General features: G+C 33.1%; 2 protein-coding genes across 2 annotated transcripts; one reads left to right on the forward strand and one right to left on the reverse strand.

Moving 5' to 3' along the window:
* Positions 1 to 13538: 13538 nt before the first annotated feature.
* LOC108327435 (transcription factor bHLH90) lies at positions 13539 to 16570 on the forward strand. Its single transcript, XM_052871348.1, has 7 exons — positions 13539 to 13636; positions 13708 to 13899; positions 14040 to 14088; positions 14488 to 14556; positions 14637 to 15191; positions 15280 to 15495; positions 15613 to 16570. The coding sequence occupies exons 1-7, from the start codon at positions 13539 to 13541 to the stop codon at positions 15799 to 15801; spliced, it is 1368 nt and encodes a 455-aa protein (XP_052727308.1). The 3' UTR covers positions 15802 to 16570.
* A 107-nt stretch (positions 16571 to 16677) lies between these two features.
* LOC108333800 (proline-rich receptor-like protein kinase PERK13) lies at positions 16678 to 22824 on the reverse strand. Its single transcript, XM_017569264.2, has 8 exons — positions 21184 to 22824; positions 20255 to 20677; positions 20073 to 20159; positions 19286 to 19356; positions 19095 to 19171; positions 18421 to 18568; positions 17626 to 17787; positions 16678 to 17332 (listed from the first exon to the last, which is right to left on the reverse strand). The coding sequence occupies exons 1-8, from the start codon at positions 22391 to 22393 to the stop codon at positions 17039 to 17041; spliced, it is 2472 nt and encodes an 823-aa protein (XP_017424753.1). The 5' UTR covers positions 22394 to 22824; the 3' UTR covers positions 16678 to 17038.
* Positions 22825 to 23623: the final 799 nt, after the last annotated feature.

The following is a 23623-nucleotide window of genomic DNA, read 5'->3' on the forward strand; positions in this document are numbered from 1 at the left end:
CTCACAACCTGGCTAGGTGGCATTTGTTCTGCATTCCTATCAAGTTGGTTGGCCACCTTTTCCACCCGAGTTATGTACTCAATTATCTACTCTTTGGGTTCCATCTTCAATTGTTCAAACTCCCCTTTGAGAGCTTGTATTCATACTTGTCTAACGCGATTGTCACCTTTATACGCAACCTTCAATATCTCTTAGGCTTTCTTTGTTGATGTGACATTCATTATTTTTTCGAATCCCGACTCATCTACTGGTAGAGAAAATACAATTTTAACCCATCTCTTGCACGTGTTTTCTTTAACACGGTCATCTGTGCCGCCGTCTGATGTTCATCCCCATCAAGTTCATCCCCATCAAGTTCATTGCAGTCGTCTTCTACCATATCCCAAATATCTTAGGATCTCAACAACGTCTTCATTTGTAGGCACCAATTATCATAATTGGTTTTTCTCGTCAGTTGTGGCATACTCATACCATTGACAACCTTTGTCATCTCTCTCACAACACACTCAAACACTCATTGTTTCCCTCACGGTGTTTGACTCTCCCCTATCTTTTTTTTTTCTTTCTCGGTACTCAAAGCATAAAGCTCTGATACCACTTTGTTAAAAAAAATGTGACCCACATTATGGTAATACTCTTTAATTCACTGTGGTTATTTTTATTAAAACTTGACACCCTTTAAATAGGTGTAAGTAGGACCTTGGACCAAATACAAATAATAAATTTTGACAATAAAATATTAACAAACTCAAAATAAAAACAACTACTTAATCTGTCTCTATCTTGTATCAACAAAATAAAATAATATTGCACCTAATAAAAAGAAAATCAAAACTACTTATCTCTATTTTATCTCTATCAAAATCAAACTAAATATTACCAGACCTAAACTAATAAAATAAGATTCAAACAAAAATTATTAAAAATCCATAAAATATAAGTTTATCCAACACATAATTGGGTTAAAATGACAATATCCATTGAGACAAAAACATACCAAAGTTTCTAACACATTCTAATTTTTGGTCAAAGTTCAGGTACTAAAAACGTGTTTAACTCATATATTTATTTGTATGGTTTATTATTATTTATGTTTTTTATAATATATTGTTATTTATATTTTTATATTTGATATCATTTATTATGGTTTATATTCATATCTATAATTTAAAGTTAATTATTATATATAAAAAAATTATAAATTTTTATTATAAAAGAATATAAACATTCTAGAAGATCTTAGAAAATAGTCTTAAGAGTTGGTAAAATAATTTAAATAATGAGAATATGTTAATTTAATATTAAAAACCAAAGGTATAAATATAAATTCTATTAATTAGTACTCTCATTACTTAAAACAATAAATCTCTCTAAAACTCATTCTTTGGGTATTCTTTGCCTTCTCTCTTAGAGTTCTAACTATCAAGTTATCTATTTGAAGATCGGGGAGTGCCTATGTGATTATGACGATAAGATCTTCATTTACATCTAATTAGTTTATGATGTTTTCTCTAGTTTCATGTATTCCAATGCATGTGATGTTGGCTTTGTCGCATGTGTCATTTGAGTCTTCTTTTAGGTTCTCTACTAATTAGTAGTTCTAATCGCATACCTTGATCACGATTCAGTGTTTTGTAGGAATAAATATAATTTCTTGAGTTGAGGAAACAATTTTAGGTTTTTAAGACTGGTGTAATCTTTTAAAAGGTATGAGAAACTAAATGTTTGTTCTAAAGCTTTCAGTAGTCGGATAATCTGATTTGGTATGATAGAATTGTATGCAATTTGTTATAAACATATGTTTCAAATTATATGATAGTGTATTATGCTACATATTGAAATTGGTAGTTGATATGGTGAATTCTTGTTGTGAAATGTTGGCTGAATTATGCTTGATTTTAATGATCTATGGATGATTAGTTTTTGTTTTGGTGGATTAATTAGCTACTAAGCTTTGGTTTGATTATAGGTTATAGTAAGGGTTGTTTTTGGGTCAAAATGGGAGTTTTGACACGTGAAATTCTAGCGGAGTTGTTTTATGAGGGAACCTGGTGTTTGACATATGAATTCATGACAAGAGCTACTTATCTCACTAAAAGTATAGTTTGTTGTAGTATGTGAAATCTGATGTATGAGTTATTGGGTAGTTAGTTTGATCAATTATAATGTCAAAGATATCAATTTGATCATTTGGAAAGGTCTTGAGTGCATCCAGATCGGATATTGAATTTGCTCAATTTTGAAAACTAAAGATTTTTCGAAGCTTTTGAAAATATCAATTTTTTAAAGCAAAATCTAATGCACCCCTCTTGGTTTGAGATATAAGGCATCTCTTTTCCAACAAAGTGATTGAGCAATATACTTTTAGCAATTACTCTTAATTCTTCTTCATTCTTCAATTTTCGTACAAAATAATCCACATAAATAATATTAAACCTATTGTTGAAGAATATATACAAATCCTTTGTCTTTTCATAGAATTAACACAACACACAAGAATATTAAACTTATTATAAATTTTCATATGACAAATGAGGTAAATCATTTAGTGATCATTTCAATATATATTTTTTAATTAAGCATGATTCTATTTATAATCCTAACAAAATTATAATTGTTTTGGTTTATTTTTAAAAGGGTGCGTTCTATGCATGTCTAAATAATGTGTTTTATGCATTTGGTGTTCATTGTAATTTGCTTTCTAAAATTCTTTCATTGTTTACTAAGCTCAATTTAACACTAGGTGGACAACAAACTAGTATTAGGGTTTGTTTGATCTCTTTTCACATTTATTGGTGGTAGAATCTTGTGAGATGGTACCACTTCCAAGATCAAGGAGTTTAACGAAAAATAATTTCAACTTTTGGAAAATCAAGAGAAGGTCTTTCCTTGAGGAGCAAGGCCTATGGACTGCACTTTTAAGGAATAAATTACTAGCAGATAGATGTTTTGAAATCACATGAATAAAAGACATATTCAATTATTCTTCTTTCTCTATAAATGAGATACTTTATGAGGTTGTGAAAGACAAGATCTTAATAATATTTGGGATAAAGTTGGAGAAGTTCTTCATGACAAAAGTCCATTTGTAACAAGTTGTTGTGAAAGAGACAACTATTTAAACAATGTATGAAGGATGTTATGCTAATAAAGACTTATTTTGATAAGCTCAATTCTATTTTGATGGAGTTGTGAGAGATTAACGTTAAATTAAAACATGGTGATTTAGTTATTATTTTGTTAGTGTCTCTCTACCATTTAATGAGGACTTGATAATTTCTCTTATTATGGGAGATGATTGTATTACTTTTGAAGACATTAAATCAAGCCTCTATATAAAGAAGTATGTCTAAAAACATTTTTGAATGAAGAGGCTACAATGTTTTCTAAGTTAGTAGTCTTCAAAAAGAGAAAAGAATGTTAAGAAATAAAAGAAGATGAAGGTTAACCCTAAAGACATTTGAAGAAGACTTAATGTTTGTTATTGTTTTCAAAAATAATTTTGGAAAACAATAATTTCAACTTTTGGAAAATCAAGATAAGGCCTTTGCTTAAGGAGCAAGGCCTATGGACTCCACTTTTAAGGAATACATTACTAGCAGAGAGATATTTTGAAATCACATGAATAAAAGACATATTCAATTATTCTTCTTTCTCTATAAATGAGATGCTTTATGAGGTTGTGAAAGACAATATCTTAGTAATATTTGGGCTAAAGTTGGAGAAGTTCTTCATGACAAAAGTCCATTTGTAACAAGTTGTTGTCAAAGAGAACTATTTAGACAATTTATGAAGGATGTTATGCTAATAAAGACTTATTTTGATAAGTTCAATTCTATTTTGATGGAGTTGTGAGAGATTAACGTTAAATTAAAATACAATGATTTAGTTATTATTTTGTTAGTGTCTCTCTACCATTTAATGAGGTTGATAATTTCTCTTATGGGAGATGATTGTATTACTTTTGAAGACATTAAATCAAGCCTCTATATAAAGAAGTATGTCTAAAAGAATTTTTGAATGAAGATGATACAATGTTTTCTAAGTTAGTAGTCTTCAAAAAAAAAAAGAAAAGAATGTTAAGAAATAAAAGAAGATGAATGTTAACCCTAAAGACATTTGAAGAAGACTTAATGTTCATCATTGTTTCCAAAAATAAAGGTCTAATAAATGAGTTTCAGATTTTTTTTGTTTCTCCTTTCACACGAGTCCTCATAAGGGACTAGTTTTTCATGTTTGAAGATTTTGAAGGTACATGTTTAAGAAAATATCTCTTTTCGCAAGACAATTGACATAAACTCGTTTTAGATATAGAGGCATGATGACATAATTCGAATATTGACCAATTTCTAATACATATTTGTATAAACTTTTGTTTGTAACCAAAATAAAATATGTTCTCAATTTATAATTACGATGTAATTACAAAATAAATTATCACACACTACATTCTAGATATAGAATATATACCCAATATACTTTTTTTAAGAGAAATACAAAAAATTTGTTTCAGAAAGAAACCAAGACATAACTTCCACATAAAGTGTATATATATTAACGACTGAAAAGAATGAACATAACGAAAAAATGATCAATTTATTTATTCTTTAGGGAAATAAAATTACTTCTTTGTTTTAAAGAGAAAGAGAATATTCCCAAATTTTAATTTTGATGTAAACATCAATTTCTATGCATCTATTTTATTTCTTAAATGGTAATCATATAACAAGAAGAGAAACCTATGACTAATAAGACAATCTTGAATTAGAATATCAAAATGGATTATGGTTCCTACTAAATGTATTCTTGTTTGTGAAGAACCCAATCAAGTTTTGTCTATAAGGTAAGAATGATTTTTGTCTAATAGATTCATTCCTCCTTTTATTCATTACGTATAACTTTTCGTGAGATGAGAATGTCGTTTTGCATTTCTCAGTTTTTCCTTTCTTTGAAATAATGTTGAATTTCTTTGCCTCAGTTGACATCAATTGCACTGAATTTGAAGGATTGAAGAGAACAAATGTGTCTTTACCATCACTATTGCTTCGAAGTTTAAAGCTTTCACGAAATCTCCAAGTCTCTGAGAAACCCGTAGATTTGCTTTTCTTGCATTTTTTGTTTGAAGCCTCAACTTCAATCACTATATGATTTTGTGAAATGTCCTTGCATGATCTTTTCAGTTGAGAGGAAAATTTGTTAAGTTGTTGAACAACAAAATGCCTCTTTAGCAGTGGCGGAAAAGATAGGATGTTGTTGTCATGTGTGAGGGGTGAAATAGTACATTGTTCAAAATTAATCGATGTTGCTCGAATCTTGCCATTTTCAAATATCTCATCCGAAAATGTAAACCCTTTTTTGGGATCAAAGGGAGCAAAACTAAACTCTTCTTCTTCGACGTTTTCTTCCTTCTCAAAATGGATTTGATATTCATTAGTTGAACGTGGATCAAGTTTTGGTAGAATGGGAACAAAGTCATTAGATTCTGGTGATGAATGAGGTAATCGTAGAATGGATATTGCTTGCATTATTAAGGTCTTAACCCTTGATGTTGTATTTTGCATGTTTTTTTTTTTTTTGCTTTCAATTTGAGCTTTTGAATGTTGGTGGGGTGAAATGAATAATGAAAGTTATGGAGTGAAAAGAAATGAGACTTATAATATAAGCAATGTAGCAAAAGGTTGTTTTTGTCATTTTAAATAGAACCGTAATTTGTTTATAGGTTTTAGAGATATGTTTTTAGAGGAAATGTGATGGGGTGTGGTAACTATTGGTGGATACCCATTATGTTAGTTGGGTGTGGTAACTTTTGATCGTTTATTTTGTTTACATAACAATAGACTATGGTTTGTTGTAAACTACTTTCCTTCTTCTTGTAGAAGAAGTTACGTTGTACAAGTAACCTACGTGTACACATTACAATATATAACAACCTAACCAAAAGTATAACATCCTTTGTCAACTTCCTTGTTACTTCTCACAAATATACAAATGATTCTTTTTCTTAGTTATAAAATTTCACATTATAGTTCAAAATAAAGAGATCCATAATTGTAAAAACTTATAGATTGAAATACTCAAAAGTTTATTTTAAGTCAAATTATTATTTAATTTTGAAAACATAGGACAATTAATTATTTATAACTAGATCAACCATTAATGTAGTCTTAAAAAGAAAGTAAAAAAAGAATCTTTATTAATTGATAGGACTAACATATTAAAAAAAGTGAAAAACAAAAGAGTGAAAAACAAAAAATATGTGAAATGTATTCGGTTTACCTTTATATTCTTTTTTTATTAATTACATGGATAAATCTTTGATAATTAAAAAAGAATAATCTTTGCTAATTTCAATTTTGAAATTTTAAACATAAAAAGAGGGAATCTCTCTCATTGGCCAAAAATGCAGAAATGCATCTTATGCTTGTCATGCTTCTTTCGACCTGTCTACATTATTCTTATTGGCTTCCCTTGGATGAGATTATTCTTTAAACATGGATTCCAATTTAGGCTTTTAGTTAATGTGTTTTATTTACAGTTTTTTTTTTTAATCTTGGACATCTTTTTATTTACAGGTTTTTCTTTAAACATAATGTCTTTACTTGATTTTTTTTTATTTAAATATAATGATAAAATTTCATTGCATTAAGGATGTATACCACTTTTGCACATTTTCATAGCTATTCGAGAAAGGCTATGAGATGCCATTAATGTTACAAAATAAAGTCAACCTATTGGAATAAAAAACATTGTTTGTAATTGAAAGAAAATATATTCTTAATTTGTAATTTCAATATAAATATAAAATAAGTTATCATATGCTACATTCTACCTATAAAATAGTTATTTAATATACTTTGTTTAAAATAAATTCCAAAAGAGTATTCACAAAGTAATCCATAGCTTCCATATTAGTTACAATACATACATATGGAGCCTGAAAGGATAGGACAATCAAAATGTAATCATTTTATGTATCACTTAGGAAAGTTAAATCTCTTATTTTTCTTAAAGAGTAAAAAAATATTTCCATAATTTTGATGTTTACATCATGTTCTATACAGTAGTTGCATATCTTAAAAGTTATGTTTACCACAAACATAGGAAACAACCTAAAACTAATACAAAACTTAGGATTAGGATGTCAAAATGAACTAGGGTTATTAAATCCATTTGCAAAGAATCCAATCAAGTTTTGTCTGTAAGGTACGTAAGAATGATCTTCGCCTAATAGTTTCATTTTTCCTTGTATTCATCAAGTAAAACTTCTTTTGAAGGGACAAAGTTTTGCATTTTCTAATTTTTCCTTTCTTTGAAATACCACTATCTTTATTGGCCTTAGTGAACCTTAATGGTGTTGATGACCTTGAAAGATTGAGAAGAACAAATGCGCCTCTGCCACCACTATTACTTGCAAGTTTAAAGCTTTTCCAAAATCTCCATGTCTTTGAGAAACATGTGGATTTGCTTTTATCGGACTTTTTGTTTGAAGCCTTAACTTCAACCACTATGTGATTTAGTGAGGTGTCCTTGCATGATCTTTTCAATTTTCCCTTTTGGTTAAGAGGAAAATTTGTTAAGTTGTTGAATATTTCCATTGCAGAATATCTCATCTGAAAACATAAATGCTCTTTGGTCATCAAATTGAGCAAAATGGAACTTTTCTTCTTCTTCTTTGAACGTTTCTTCATTCTTAAATTGGATTTGGTTTTTCATAGTCGAATATGGGTCGAGTCTTGGTGGAATAGGAGCAAAGTCTTTAGATTTTGGAAATGAATTGTAAAATCGGAGAGCAGATAGAGCTTGCATTATCAATCTCTTAACTCTTGAGCTTCTATTTCAGAGAGAATGGTAGAGGAGCCATTGTAAGTGTCGGTAGGTTGCACATTATATTAGTTGGATAATAATTTTTTATGGTTTATTTTGTTTATTTAGCACCATGTTATAATTTCTTGTAAACTACTTTTCTCCTCATCTTCCATTTTGTAGAATTTGTGCGGGAAATTAATTTACGCCTACATATTATATAACAACCTAATAAAAAAAGTGCAATGTCCTTTGTCCTCTTCCTTATTTTTCAATTATTGATGCAATAATTTACAATGACAGACATCCATAATTGGAAAAGCTTTAAGTTGGACATACCATAATACTCAAAAGTATATATACAATTACAAAAATCATAATGTTGTTAATAATATGAAAATATGAATTCAAATCAAATTATTATTTTTATTCAATTTTTCAAATATTAGATATTCCAACTCTAAGGTTGTATTTGAAATGGATGGATTTGGGAAATAGATTTGAATGAATTTGAGGACAAAAGGAAGTGAATGTGAGATTGTTTGTCTAAAGACCTACAAAATGATATTTTAAAGATGGTAGTAGTTTAAAAATATCGAGACTTGATTATTTTATTATTAAAAGGTTTTAATATAAATGGATTTCTCATAAATGAGTTTCATTATTTTAAAATATACCATTTCTCTAGAAACCAAATTTCTAGAGTCCTCTGCCTTCTCTCTAAGGGTTCTTGTACCTTGTTCATCTATTTGAAGATCGGATGTCGCCCATGTGATCCTCACGGTGAGATCTTCAAGTTTACCCGATCAATTTCTAAAAAAGAGTAAGTTAGTTTCCTATTCTTTTCTCTGGTTTCACATTTTCCAATGCATGTGATGTTTGGCTTTGTTGCATGTATGGTTTGAGTATTCTTCTAGGTTCTTTACTGATTAGTGGTAATAATGACGTACCCTGATCATGTTTCCGTGGTAATAACGGCGTACCCTGATCATGTTTCCGTTGTTTGTAGATGTAGATAGAGCTCTTTAAGCTATAAGAGTGGTATAGGGTTCTCTAGTACGACTTGGTCTTCTAGAAAGGTAAGGAAAGCTAGTGTTTTCTTAAAATTAAATTATTAAGTATGAAATGATATTTGGTGGTGTATGGAATTAATGCATGTTGTTGATTATGTTAAAATTGATTATTATTAAGTATTAAGTGTTTTGGATTGATGGTTATTGCTGGAATGATGTTGGTGTATCTTGCTGATTATGTGTGGAATTGATAATTGTATGATAAATTTTGTTGTTGAGATGTTTTAGTTGTGTTGATTATGATGAAAAGTGGAGGAATATAGAACTAGGTGGAGTAGTAGGTATTTCTGGTCAAAATATGGAGGTTTTAGTATGTGAGTTTTGAATTAAGGGTTAAAAAGAGTAAAATTCAGTTTTAAAGTATGTCTATAAGTTTTAAAACTTGTATGTCAATAGCGTATCTCAAAACTATACAAAACAACTCAAAAATCCTAACTAAACTAGACAGCAGCGTCATCACCCTCCAAAGCCTGCTCCAGGGGCACCTCGTCTACCTCTGCTCACATCCAAATGGATGATCATTGCAAAAGAAAACACCACACGAACAACATACAAACACAAGTAGAAGGGTGAGCTAGATATACAAAGATCATACAATTATAATAGCATATAACATACAAAGTTCACCCAACAAAGTATACTAGATCGCACATCCTAATATGTTATATTCTAGACTTGACTTGTACGGACTTAGAATGATTGCCTATGGCGGGTCATGCACTCGTGGTGACCTCTACTGCTTTGCAAAGTCGTTGCCAATGGGTTTCACCCTACCACACTCACGAGGTTAGTCTGTTCCGGGCCTTGAGGCATACTGGGAGCCCCCAAGACTAAGACCTCCTACTACTCCTCACGACATGGTTCAATCCTCTCTACTTGAGAATGAAAAACCATTGGAGTTTTAGGATAACCCCCAAGACTGAGCTCCTGCATTCATTCTAAACAACCTGTAATCTCACCAAGAGATTCTACAATGAAACTTACATTCACCCCTTTGAATCACATACTTTTATTTGTAATTGAATTCACAATACTTCTCAATTATATACAGACATACACCTTAAAAAATAATTCATACCACATACCACAAGTAATTTAATCAAACTCAAAACAAAGTAATTAAAGAGCAACTATTTCAAACCTTTCGCTCTACGCACCCAATTCGCAAGGTGAAACTAGGAGTCCCTCGCATAGCGACTTGTCTCGCTATATGAATTAACTCGTAGAGGTACCAGACCTCAACCTCTTGCATAGCACCTCCAGGTCACTATGCGAAAGTCCAGACAGAGACCAACCTTCCCAAACTACTCGCTATGTGACCCTGTTCGCTCTTCGAATAAAATTAGAAGTAACTCCAAACCCCAACCAGGCGCATAACGCCCTGATTCGCCATGCGAATCACTAGACAGAGAGAAACCCTCCCCATTCGCACAACGCCCAAACTCGTTGTGGGAATGTTCAGACAGAGAACAACCTCTCAAGTCATTCGCACAACGCACCAATTCGCTGTGCGAATGCCCTTGACAGAGAGCAACTCGCCATAGCGACTTGCTATGCGAGACTATTCGCACAGCGAGTCTGCATAATTTGTAGAATGAAATTCTACAGATTTATGCAACTCAACCACAAAATACAAATTCTAACTATTTTACCCAACTTCTAACACCCCTAAATTGTATTTTATACCTAATTAGACTTATCTAAGTGATCCTAAATTGCCTACCACCAATCTAAAGTGATTATGAACCACTTCCTACTCTAAAACATTCAATTCCTCAACTTAAAGACCCAAATTCAATTTTACCACTTTGCACATGTTTTTAACCATTTAAACGACTCAAACAAGTCACAAATGACTTACCTACACTGCCTCAACAGACCAAATGAGCCCTTGACCTCTAATTCTCAAATTCACTACCTCACTTCCTCTAAAATGACCTAAAACACTACCAATTCACTTAACTTTCAACATAATAGCTATTATAACAGAATACATTCATCTAGCATACTCAATTACAGTTGCACCTCACCTCTAATCAATTCACAAACAACCTTTCACAGTTTCATCGTTAGACATTCAAAGAATACAAGATTTAACCTATACAAGAACTATATTTCAGCTCAAATAGCAACAAAATGCAGAATTCAATACACACACATATCAAACAACTAATTCAAACAGAAATCTAGCTCCCCTTACCTCAAAGATTCACAGCCCAGCTCACTGGATCACCTCGATAGTACCTTACACCGCAAGGAAACTCAACAGAACCCTACAAGTCACCAATTGGTGATCAAGAACAACTCTTAGAGCTAGAATTGGATAGACAATAGAAGAGAGAACGCACAAGACACATGCAACCAGCAGAGATTTCATGGTATAGGTTCAAAAACAACGAAGAAAAAGGGAAGAACAACTTACCAACTAGAATCGAGAAATCAATCAGTCAATTGTGTAGCCCTCTACGCCGTGGACGTCTGGGCACCTCCTGATCGTCAATCTGACAACTCAGTAAGAAGGAAAGCTAGAGAGAAGGCACAGAACGAGTAGAGAACGGAGGTTTTAGAGAGATGAAGTGATTTAGATAATGAACCGAGCTTTAGTAAGTTATATCTATATTATACGATTATTTTAAAAGTAAGACGCTCGTCTCATTATTTTAATCCACTTATCTATTCTATTACTCTATTTTCTAGGTTCTTACATCATAAGTTTAAAAAAATCTCAATACTTGAAGGAAATTTAAATTATATTTAAAAAGTGAAAATTTTATCCAAAACAATTAAAATAGATAAAAAAAACTTTACTTTTAAAACGATTTGTTTGGAAATGAGAAGTGGTTATTGTACAAAAATTAAATACACCATAATTTTCACAAAATTTCAATTATAATTTATAATTTTACATTCTATTTTAGTTGTTTTCAAGAATGAGTAAATCATGTTATCATAATTGAACCCGTTTATATATAGTAATGGAAACCTATACATATATCCATGTGTATCCAACTTTATTTTTATGTAATAAAAAATATAATTAAAAATATTAAATATATCGTATGACTTTCTCATCAACACTTCCAAGGTTAACTGCTCGGTCAACGTTTCCAAGAACGTTGAAGAGGCTTTATGTTTCTATAGACCAGACGACTTTTCATTGAGCCGATCATTGATTCTATTGTTAAGCTCATTACCATGAATCGAACATGTTTACAAGTAAAAACAGGTAAAACACATTTATTGATTTTTTGACTGTGATTAGGCCAACTCTAATTAAAAGCCTATTTCGAAACCTATCAATACAGAGGTAAAGTAAGAAGGAAAGTGATTGCATTTATTGCGAATTTAAGACTTTATTGTGATAACCGATCAGACACGTTTAACTAACTTGAGCGACAAAGCGTCTTTGACAAGTACGCACCTGCTCAGTTTGGAGACTGAAAGAGAAAGACTAAGTATTATTATAACGGAGACTCAAGATAATCTTAAAAAATTAACGGGAAAGTATGATAGAGTAATTCTCGACCCCACATCCAAAACATTAAGTATGGTGATAATTTTTAAAATAAAAAAATTACTAAAGTTTATACAAAATTATAAAAAAAAATATATTTTTATTAACCTCTATGATAAAATGAGGTCCTTGGTATTTTATACAATAATAAAAATCACTTAAATGAGTTGTGTCTATGATAAGATCGGTAATAATATGAGTAAACTAAAACAAAACATCTAGTTATAGATAGTTTTATTTAATAAATATTGTACAACAATCACTTTGTTTCTTAAGTTGGAGAAAACTTTTCTAGCATGATAGTTGTGTGCTGCCTTAATTCCTAGAAAGAACTTGGATAATTTTTTTCTTACACCCAATATTTGTATATATGATTCACATTGCTCTTAAATTTTTTTTTTCTATTAAGACATGTTAAAATGGGTTAGATAACTTGATTTATCATGAATTTAACATAAATGAGATTTAAAAAATATGTTTTTTTTTTTAAATATGAAGTGAACTCAACTCACTGAAATTTACTTATAACTCATCAATAACTTTTCAAAATTATTTTTCATTATAATTATTTAGTATATGTAATTATGTAGATTCATCCTTTAATATAATTGTTAAAGATGAAAGAAAGGTTCATTAAAGGAAAGAGTCATTATTTGGTGTGCAAAGAAAGGAATTACTTTTCTTAACTTATGAACTCTTTGAGGATGAATTATAACTAAATTGTCAACGATTGAACAAAAAATTATGAGTAAAAGGAATGGCCACAATTAAGCTGTAATAATTTGAAATGATAATAATATAATAATATTAAATATATGAAAAAAAGGAAAGTGAAAATGTAAATATTAATAAAAGGTATCTAATGATTGTTCAGTTATGGGTTGCTTTCAATGCAACTTGTTGAAAATGGTTATTTTGTAGTGGTGGTAGCCAGGGTTAGTTAGTCAAAAACAGCTTCTGGCCTCTTTCACTGGCAGGTACAAGATTCCCACTGTCAGAGATATGCTACTGATAACAATGATACACCACTCCGCAGCTGATAAGAACTTGTCGGCTACCATGTGCTTCAATTTGGGAGACTGTTATAAAGGTGCCACCAAATGGTCTATGTAAGGAAAACATATGCAAAGTTGCATTCTTAGGTGAAAATGAGAGGTCTTGGTGTAGTAGAGTGGCTTAGACCCCTTGTAGAGACCAATGTTTGGGATTATGTAGTTGTTTGGAAATATGGGGATGACCCAACTAGGTACTTTTAAAGAAGTCATTTTTTCATCCATGTGGAAATCAGGTGTTTAATACATTTTGATCCCTGTGCAGGTTTATTGAGTGGATTGGTTGCTGTTGTAGAGGGAGTTGCAGTGTGAACATTTGTGTGGAGTCCAAAGAGGAAAAGGGTGAAGAATGCCACTTAGCTCCCATTTGCAGGGATAAATATCTTCAGCATCATGTTAGAACAAAGGCTTGTGAGGCTCTTGCTCAGCTTCCTTTAGCATTGTCTCTCTATTCTGGGTCTCTCTCTCTCACTCATTCTGACTGTTATCACTTGTGATCATCTCTCTGTGTTTGTGTGTCTGTTTTAATTATACAAACTATGTACACATGTATATAAAAGTATGAATGTAATGTAATTTTCTGTTTACAAATTTCAGTGTGCATGGAGAAGTTGCCATATCACAACAATCAAGATGGCTTAACAAGGTATTCATTGTTTTTTACCTGATAAAAAGAATTTTTCTCTTTTTTTTCATGTGGTCACACTTCTATTATAGCTTGAAACTTTCTATTAGATAGTGGATACGGTTTTATATTTGTGAAGTGTTTGTAAAGCCACAATGAAAGTAGTCTCTTATGTTTTATGATGGCCATGGAAATTCTGTTCTTACCTTAATCTGATTAAGTACCAAATGATTTTTCTGAGTTAACTTTATCACATGTCATAAAATGTCATGGATACTAGCAGATAAATTGTCCATTGCTTTGTTTGTTAATTTGTCATGGATATTTGCAGATATATGACATATTTTAAGGGAGACTGTTGATGGTTTGCTCACCATAAATAATAAGATCATAAACTAAAAATCTCACTGTTTTTGACAGGATTCAATTGGAACCCAAGTTTTGATCCCTATTGTTGGTGGTCTTATTGAGCTCTTCACTGAGAAACTGGTAGAATATAAATTCTGATACTTGTTGACAACATCTCTGTTTGAAAACTCTTGTGTTAACAAAGTATCCATCTTTGTCAGATTCCAATGGATATGAATATCATAGAGTTCATAACAGCACATGGCTGTGTCTCTTTGAAGCAAGAGGCCATATCTGCACAGAGCTACACCAGTCTGAACATCATTGAACATCTGCCATTAAGGGAACAGTACTCACATTGGTGGCTACCACACATGTCAGCAACTTTAACTCCTAGTGTCCATCAGCCTGCAACAAAACAGTGCAACTCACATCCTAGCATTGAAGGACCCCCAAGGGGTTCTAATCCTTCCACTGAAGAACCATCGTTTGATTCAAAATTTGTTGGTTTGATTCCAGACGAATGTCTTAAACAATCAACTAAAATGTCTCCCATCTCCAAAACTAAAATGCCCAAGTACAGTAAAACTTCAGGGAAGCAGCAGAGAGGTTTGAGTTCTCATTGCAGCTATGGGGAAGAAGATAAATCAAAACTGGTCAAGGAGCCTCAGAAGGAAAGGTACCAAGCTAAAAATCTTGTCACTGAGAGAAATAGGAGGAACAAGATTAAAAAAGGGCTTTTTACTCTGCGGTCTCTAGTCCCAAAGATAACCAAGGTAGATAAACTGCATAACTTAAAAGGCCTATTTATAATGGTTTGCATCCTCAATTTTGCCTAGTATCTGATCCATCAAATTTTGACAGATGGATAGAGCTGCAATTCTTGCAGATGCAGTTGACTATATAAAGGAATTACAAGCACAAGTGAATGAACTAAAAAACGAAGGCAGTGCTTTGGAAGTTCAGGACTGTATGAACACACCAAAATTGAGGAAGACAGCTGACAAAGAACAAGAAGGAACCAGAAGTAACACTCTTAATCAAAGTTCTTCTGATTGCACTAAAAAGATGCAGATGGAAGTACAAAGACTTTTCATAACTTAGTAGTTTTTTTCTCCAATTCCTAGATAAAACTAAGTTTCTATACGTCTTATCAGTGACTTAATTAAGATATATAATTTCTTAACCTGTTAACAGGTACAAGCAGAAGTGCACTACATTGGCAAGAAAGATTTCTTAATTAAATTAAACTGTGAGCAGAAGCAAGGTAGATTCTCAAAGTTGATAGAATCTATACACTCAATTGGACTTCAGGTGACTAGTGCCAATATGACGACATTTGATGATAAAGTCCTTAACATTCTGACGGTTAAGGTAAGAATATAATCATTCATAGAAAAGTGCATTAATTTGCTTGATATATAGAGCCCCACAAATAAGATAATTTTTTGGTAATTCCGCTCAGAACTTTCAGTTCCACTCCAAACACTTATCATATTACTGTTTAGGTTTATGAATTAGACATGGATCTACTGCTACAATCTTATATTCAGGGATTAGACAAGTACGGGAGGGACCAAAGAGTAAAAAAGATTTAAGTCATGGAAAAAAATGTAACCTGCCTCATTTTGAAAAATTAGGTTGATTAGAACTACTATTATCTGAAAGCATTCATCCTTCTATCCCAACACATTAATCACAGTCTCTCATAGTTCCCCTTCACAACTTCAGTTCATAGGTCTCCTTTATATGCAATGAGATTAAATTCTGTTCTACAGGCAACCAAGAAGGATATTCACCCCACTAAACTGAAAGAGTATTTAATACAAAAGACAAGTGATGATAGACAAAGTAGGTAACAAGCTCAGAAAAATGGTGGGGATATGAATGAGTTGAAGAACAGCACCCTTTCAAAGTTTGTACACCCGGTATACGGAAATTTTATTCAACCGTGAGAAATAAAGCACTTGAATGACAATTATCAGCAAAGCCACCAATTCAGAGCAAAGTTGAAAGTTCACATGTTAGCTGAGGACTTAGTTATTGACTGCAAATAAAAAATGTACCACAACTTCATAGAAGTTGCCCTGCAAGCGTAAATGGTATTTCCATTTTTCTAGGCAAAGTTATATTCTGTGTTTAGTAACTTATCATATTTTCTGGATTGTGGTGGCCACATATGGTTGCAGAAATATATTCAAGTAAATTTTGAACTGGTTGTTTTTCAATACCATAGTACCACAGATGAGAAACCAACATGAATAAGAAACACATCTACTGATAATTATTATTAAAAAGATGACCTTAACAAACTTATCTTTTTACAAGCTGCCAACATCCTTATCCTTTTACACGCTGCCAACATCCCCCCATATTAAAGAAAGGGGAAACAAAATAGAGCAAAAATTAGACAGAGAAAAGGGTTTAGTGAAGCTTCAATATATACAGGATTGGAAACAGGCCAAAGTTCAAATTCGTGTAAAACCAGAAACATTCACGGCTTGTGGTATGATGATCATGCAATGTGAATTTGGTATTGAATTGACTTAAAAGCAGCAGCCTTTAACTCCACAATGTCAATGCTCATTATTCATCACTGCACTGCTATGTGTACTTTCCTCAATCACCGTTTTATTTCAGGACTGTTCATATTCCAGTTGATAGCTGTAGAGTCTGATTCGTCACTAGAACTAAGCTGCATCAAGTTTTGCTCGGATCCTCCCGACGTCTGTTTTGAAAGACTATATTCACTATTATACGTGTTAAAATCAGAATCAAAAAAGGTGCCATTCGCCATTCTTCTGAATACCATTATATCTTTATCATATTGGCCAGAATCATAAACTGTGCTCTGACCATATTTCACCCCATTAGAAAGATCACATTTTTCGTCTCCAGTATCCAAGGCTCTTACCACCTACAGCAACCATGATCAACATTAGTAAATATGCTCAAAGCATCAAATGTTAAAAGACCAAAAACTTAACATTAGCTGCTATATACAGTTCACATCAATGTTTCATGCAAATACAACTGTCATAGCAGATTGCCTGATATATAACTAACTATCCATCGGGTGAAGAATCTAATAGTACATGGCTTAAACAAGGTAAGATTGAACTGTTATAAAGATGGACACGTTAAATAAAAACAAGCACAAACTTAAAAACCAGAGGGAGGCAAAACATAACTGTTTGGTACTGTTATCACCTGAAACATACGAGGCCGTTTAGGAGCTGAGTGGCGAACACAAGCTGCAGCTGCCTCAACCATTCTGGACATTTCACTCTCCACAAAGCGTTTTTCAAGTCTTGGATCTACTAATTCACTAAAATTACGTGTCTCCATTGCACGAAGGAGAAGTGGACGAGCCTGTAGACACAGGATTAAGAAATAGAATAACCAGAGTCATCAGTAACTTGTGACAAAACACATAGTTTGGTTTATTATAGAGTGGACTGTTATAACTATTAATTTCATTCACAAAACATATGACTGCACTGTTCTACTACGGTCTCTAGTACTCATCAAAAGGAAAGTAGAGAAATAAGGAAAGGAAGGAACTTGAAAAAGAGAAATGAGTGTTTCATGCTCTCTAGGGGTTACACCTATTTGTATTGGCTCATATTTGTTTAAGAACAATTAGTTTTGTGGAAATAATGGTTTTTTCTAAGTTCTTTCAAGAAATGAATAAAAATACCGTTTTTAACAATAAAAGAATAAAATGCTTTTGTAATTAGTCTTGAGGAATTGAAGATAACACTCTCAGCAAGAACACAGGAAAACGCAGAAACAAGAAAGAAACAACACCATAAATTTTACATGGTTCAGTTAGAACAATGCAATCTAATAATCTACATCCATGGCAGCCAGTATAATTGACATCAGTTTCCTTTTTGTGAATACAACCTGTCTTCAACTCAGTTTCAGGTTTTATACTCACTGACTAAGAGAAACTAGAGATTAATATTACATTTAAATAATAAGTAGAATGTATATTCTTACCCACTCAACCAAACTCTCATCTCCAATTGGCCGAGTTTGATCAACGGGTTTCCTTCCTGTAACAAGCTCAAGGAGGACAACCCCAAATGAGTAAACATCTGATCTGTCGGTTAATTTTCCACTTGTTGCATATTCTGGAGCCATGTACCTGAAAATTGAAGCCAGAAATGAGTTCGGGTGTTATCATTGAATTGGGTGGATTCCAGATAAGGCATTTCCTGGGAGAAAAAAACCTTAAAATTTCAAAACTATGTTGTTATTCTTACAAGTATCACTCTTCGGATGCAAATAAACAAAGTATATTTGGACACTAAAGCATCTCTTCCATGGATATTCAAATCTTGGTTGGACTAATCCTTTTCACTAGATTCCATGGTTAACAAAATGTTTTCAAAACTTCCCAAATCAGTTTCATTTAATTAGAGATCTACCTTATTTCTAGAGTAACACCAATAAATAGTGAAGTTGTAATCGCTAACCAACAAAATCAACTAAGGAAGATTTGTTCCACAAGACCAAAATCCAAAACTTTGGTGAAATGTTATTTTTCAAGCAAATTTTGCCTCTTCAAAGTAGAAATGCATTTCTTTTGACGGTAAGTCTCATCTCAATCCTCCATGATTATATACATACATTAGTATCATTTGGTTATGTATAAGGCATAGGAAACACACCCAAAGGTCCCCATAACCCTAGTTGATACGTGGCTATTGGCAGCATCAGCTAGCCTAGCAAGTCCAAAATCTGCAACCTATATCAGAACAACGGTGGATTAGCGTCCCAACTTTGCACTCAGAGAGAATTAATGTGTCACGAAGAACATGTTAATGTCATAATAGCTCATGCCAACAAAATGTATGCATACCTTTGCCTCAAAAGCATCATCCAAGAGTATGTTTGCTGACTTAATATCTCGGTGAATTATCTTTTGGCTGCCTAGAGATATATAGAATACTTTAGTTATTCATAGAAATGAAAAATTGATAGTGACAAAATATGATATTAGTTCCTTAGTTATGCACACAAAAAGGTTAAATATGCTTCCTCTTCTAAAAGTCTACTTTGTATCTGTTAGAATTTGTATAGCTGTAAACCTCCCACCTAAAATTTAGCTATGATTCTAGTTTTCCCTACACTAGTACTTGAAGATTATGTTAAAAGCAGCAAAGCATAGTCAATATTCATATTTCCTTAAAATAATAAAGCATAAATAGACAGAGTTACACAGAAGTAACGCAGATTTCTTGAAGCACGAAATGGTATTGATAACGTTAGCATGATTCAAAAGTAATTTTGTATGGTAACTTGTAATTTAGGAAAGTTCTCTGCTTTAGAAACAAAATTCTACACCGGTGCATCTCTTATCTTCTGATAACTTTCATGAAACATCGCACGCACGGCTAAGGGATGAGATGATAACGACATGATTGAAAACACTAATGAACTGGTGGCCGAGAATTACATGAAAAAGAGTTGCTAGAAATGTCTTCATATAACAGAAAATCATGACTCGGATGACAAGGATATCAGATATAAATTGTTAGGGCCAGCCTAAAATTAAACAAAGGCTGGAAGAATATATAGGCCTTATTTACATAAACTTCTCTATATGTAAATACTTGTAAGATGAAAATAAGTGCAGATATACTTACAGTCCTCGTGAAGATATGCAAGGCCCTTAGCAGCGCCTATTGCAATCTTTAGCCTTTTGACCCAATCCAACACTGGCATTCCACTTCCTTAATAATACACATAATGAGAATCAAATGAAACACAGATAAAACATGAAGTCCATCATATTTTTGAACGAAAAATCAAGGGAAACTCACGTTACCATGCAAGTGATGATGGAGTGTTCCATTAGGAACATATTGATAGATAAGAATTCTTTGCTGTTCAGACACGCAATAACCAACTAATGACACCAAATATCGATGATGTACTCGGCTAATGATATCCACTTCAGCCTTGAATTCCCTTTCTCCCTGCCCACTGCCAGCCCTAAGCTGCTTTACTGCAACTATTTTTCCATCTGGCAGGCAACCTTTGTAAACACATCCAAAGCCTCCTTCCCCTATAACATTTTTACTAGAAAATGCGTTTGTTATTTCCATAACCATGTCATAGGTGAAAATCATGGGACCATTTGTGGGCTGAGCCAAGTCTAAAGAAGATCCAAAATGGTTCACTTTCGCATTCCCATTTGAATAGTTGTTTGCAAGGGAAGGCTGCTGTACATAGTAATGCCCATTAGCACCTGATGGCCAACACAATCAGCATCAAATGTAGCAAGGCAGTGATTAAGTAAAGAGGAATGTTGATTGGTATGAAAACTTTTAGTAAAACACAAGCAAGTGGAAGATATTATGTTTTTGTTGATATTATGTTTTAGTCATCCGCCGGAAGAATTATTTAGCATTCTTGGAGTAACACATATTCATCATCACAGTCAATATCTATGTGACAAATTTTAAAATTACAAATTAATAACATTTTATCACCCGTAAATTAGTTAAGATTATGATATACTTTCTTTCAGGCAATCAGATAATCTTCCCTTGAAAAGAAACTTGACTGGTCTATAAAATCTTGTTGAAATTCCATTGTTGTTATATTAGAAAAAAAAAACACTGCATTTTATCTTCATTAATCACATTCAACAATAGTTAAGATAAAAAGTGACAACTTTTTTATGAAAGAACGGCAGCAACAACACCTGTTAAATGAATCCAAGTTTTTTTTTCCTCACTACAAATATTTTACCTGATTTGACTTGAATATCAAGGGGCGGCATGTAGGGTGCACCGTTAGAATCATCACTCGATTTCTTCCTCTTAAACGCCAAAGCAATAGCTACAGCTATAGCAACCAAGGCAACAGCTAAAAGTCCGGCGACTGTATAGGCAACATATTTTTCTGAATTATCACTGGAAGAGGGGGCGAGAGAAGAAACCGTTGAGTTTGCTTCGGAACTAACGTCATGATTGATCGGGGGGCTTGATCCTGTTGAATTTGAATTCCTAGAAGTTCCCCCTTTTGAATCATTCATGACTGCAGTTTGCCAAGAAAGGGGAGGTGGAGCATGGAACTGTGTTGATGGTGGTGGCGGGGAAGAATTGTCATTTTGCTCTGGCAGTCGATTTGGTGGCGGTGACCAAGGTGGGAGCAATGGGGGAGGCGGGGAAGGTTGGGGCGAAGGGGGTGGCAGGGAAGGTTGGGGCGAAGGGGGTGGCAGGGAAGGTTGGGGCAAAGGGGATGGCAAGGAACGCGGACGCGGAGGTGGTGGGGGTGACTGTTGGCGCGAAGGGGGTGGCGGGGAATGTGGAGGCGAACTTGGTGGTGGTGAAGAGGGCGATGGCGAGGGTGGTGGAGGCGATGCTAACAATTGAAGGGGCGGAGATGGACTTGAATCTTTAGATGACTGAGATTGTGATGATGGATTTGAATCTTCAGATGACGGTCGTGGTTGTGATGGACTTGAATCTTTAGATGACGGTGATGGTGGTGATGGACTTAAACCTTTAGATGACGGCGAAGGCGATGAAGATGGGGATGAAGTTTTGGATGGAGGTGGCGGAGACGGTGGTGACTTAGACGGATGACTCTTTGGAGAATCCGAATCCGGAGAATCTGAATTCGGAGAATCTGAACTCGGAGAATCTGAATTCGGAGAATCTGAATTCGGAGAATCTTTGGAATCCGGAGAATCTTTGGAATCCGGAGAATCTTTGGAATCCGGAGAATCTGAATTCGGGGAATCTTTCGAATCCGGAGAATCTTTCGCATCCGGAGAATCTTTGGAATCCGGAGAATCTGAATCCGGAGAATCTGAATCAGGAGAAACTGAATATGAATCAGAAGAGTTTGTTGATGGAGGTGAATCCTTGTCTTGATGAATATTTTGTTTGGTTTTATCTTTCTTAGGTGATGGAGAAGAAGAACCATCGTTGACGTCGGTTTTTTCTGTACTCATCTTATTATCTATCTATATATATACAATATGTGCGTGTATTCTCAGAATGGCAAGAGAATTGAAACCCCTTGTCCTCCCTTCTTAGCAGAAAAACGGAGGTAAAGTGAAGGGAATCGAAACAGGTTCTGGAAAACCAAAATTTGAGAATACGAGAAGGAAACAAGAACATGGATTGTGCTATGCTCCAGCATTGAATGGTAAACCTGGATTCGTCGAACTGCGCAAGTTCTGCGAAGAATTGCCAGCTCGATGCAACGCATTGAGATGGATGAGAGAGAGGAAAAGATGATGGCCATTAGAAAATCATCCATTGTGAGCCCTACTATCTCTCTGTTGCATGGTTTTTTAGGAAAAGAGACACGTAGGTTGTGTTTTTCGTATTTACATAGATTCTTCTTTTATTTCATCTGGTTTGTTTGGTTGGTTCCATGTGTTCTTCATCTCCCTCTATCTCGGGTTACCGCGCAATTTTAAATGACTTCATTTACATATCTCTTGTTTGACCCGAGTCCATTAGCTTTCAAGAAATGGGCTCGCACCATAACAAACAAAATTTTTGTTTTCAAATTGGAGAAAATTATTAATAAAATCTATAAAATTTTATTTTTATAAAATTTTATTATAGGAAATTCAACTTAAAATTATTTGAATAATTTGTCGATAAATTGTAAATGTTATTATTAATAAATATTTTTATTAAAAGTAATAGTCTCAATAATATTTGTTAGTAATTATAATTTTTATTTTTGATATATAAAATTTCAATAAATTCATAAATTCTTTGGACCGACAAATTTTGGTTTAATATGATAGGTTATTTTTAAAGGTAAGAAGAAGAGAAGAAAGATGTTGAAAAATGTCATTGTAACATTTCATTTTAATAGTATAAAACTAATAAAATAAAACGTACACACTTGATAACTTAAAAGGAATATGAGACTAATAGAGCAGAAGATTTTACCCTTGAAGAGTAAGAACTATCTATCTTGTTGCTTCTCTCTCAACCAACTGTTGATTGAACTGAAAAGATATCTCCTTCCTAAGTTCACACCGACTAAGGTAATCATTGCAAAAGAAAAAATAATACACAGACAGACAAAAGACGAAAACAATGGTAAGCTAGTGATACAAAACATTTCATAATATATTTAAGTATTTTAAACATTCCACAGATGATACATATAACACAATTTAACCAACCAAACACTTTACACATCACCATACTTTAAA

Source organism: Vigna angularis, chromosome 1, assembly GCF_016808095.1.
Source record: "Vigna angularis cultivar LongXiaoDou No.4 chromosome 1, ASM1680809v1, whole genome shotgun sequence".
NCBI lineage: Eukaryota > Viridiplantae > Streptophyta > Magnoliopsida > Fabales > Fabaceae > Vigna > Vigna angularis.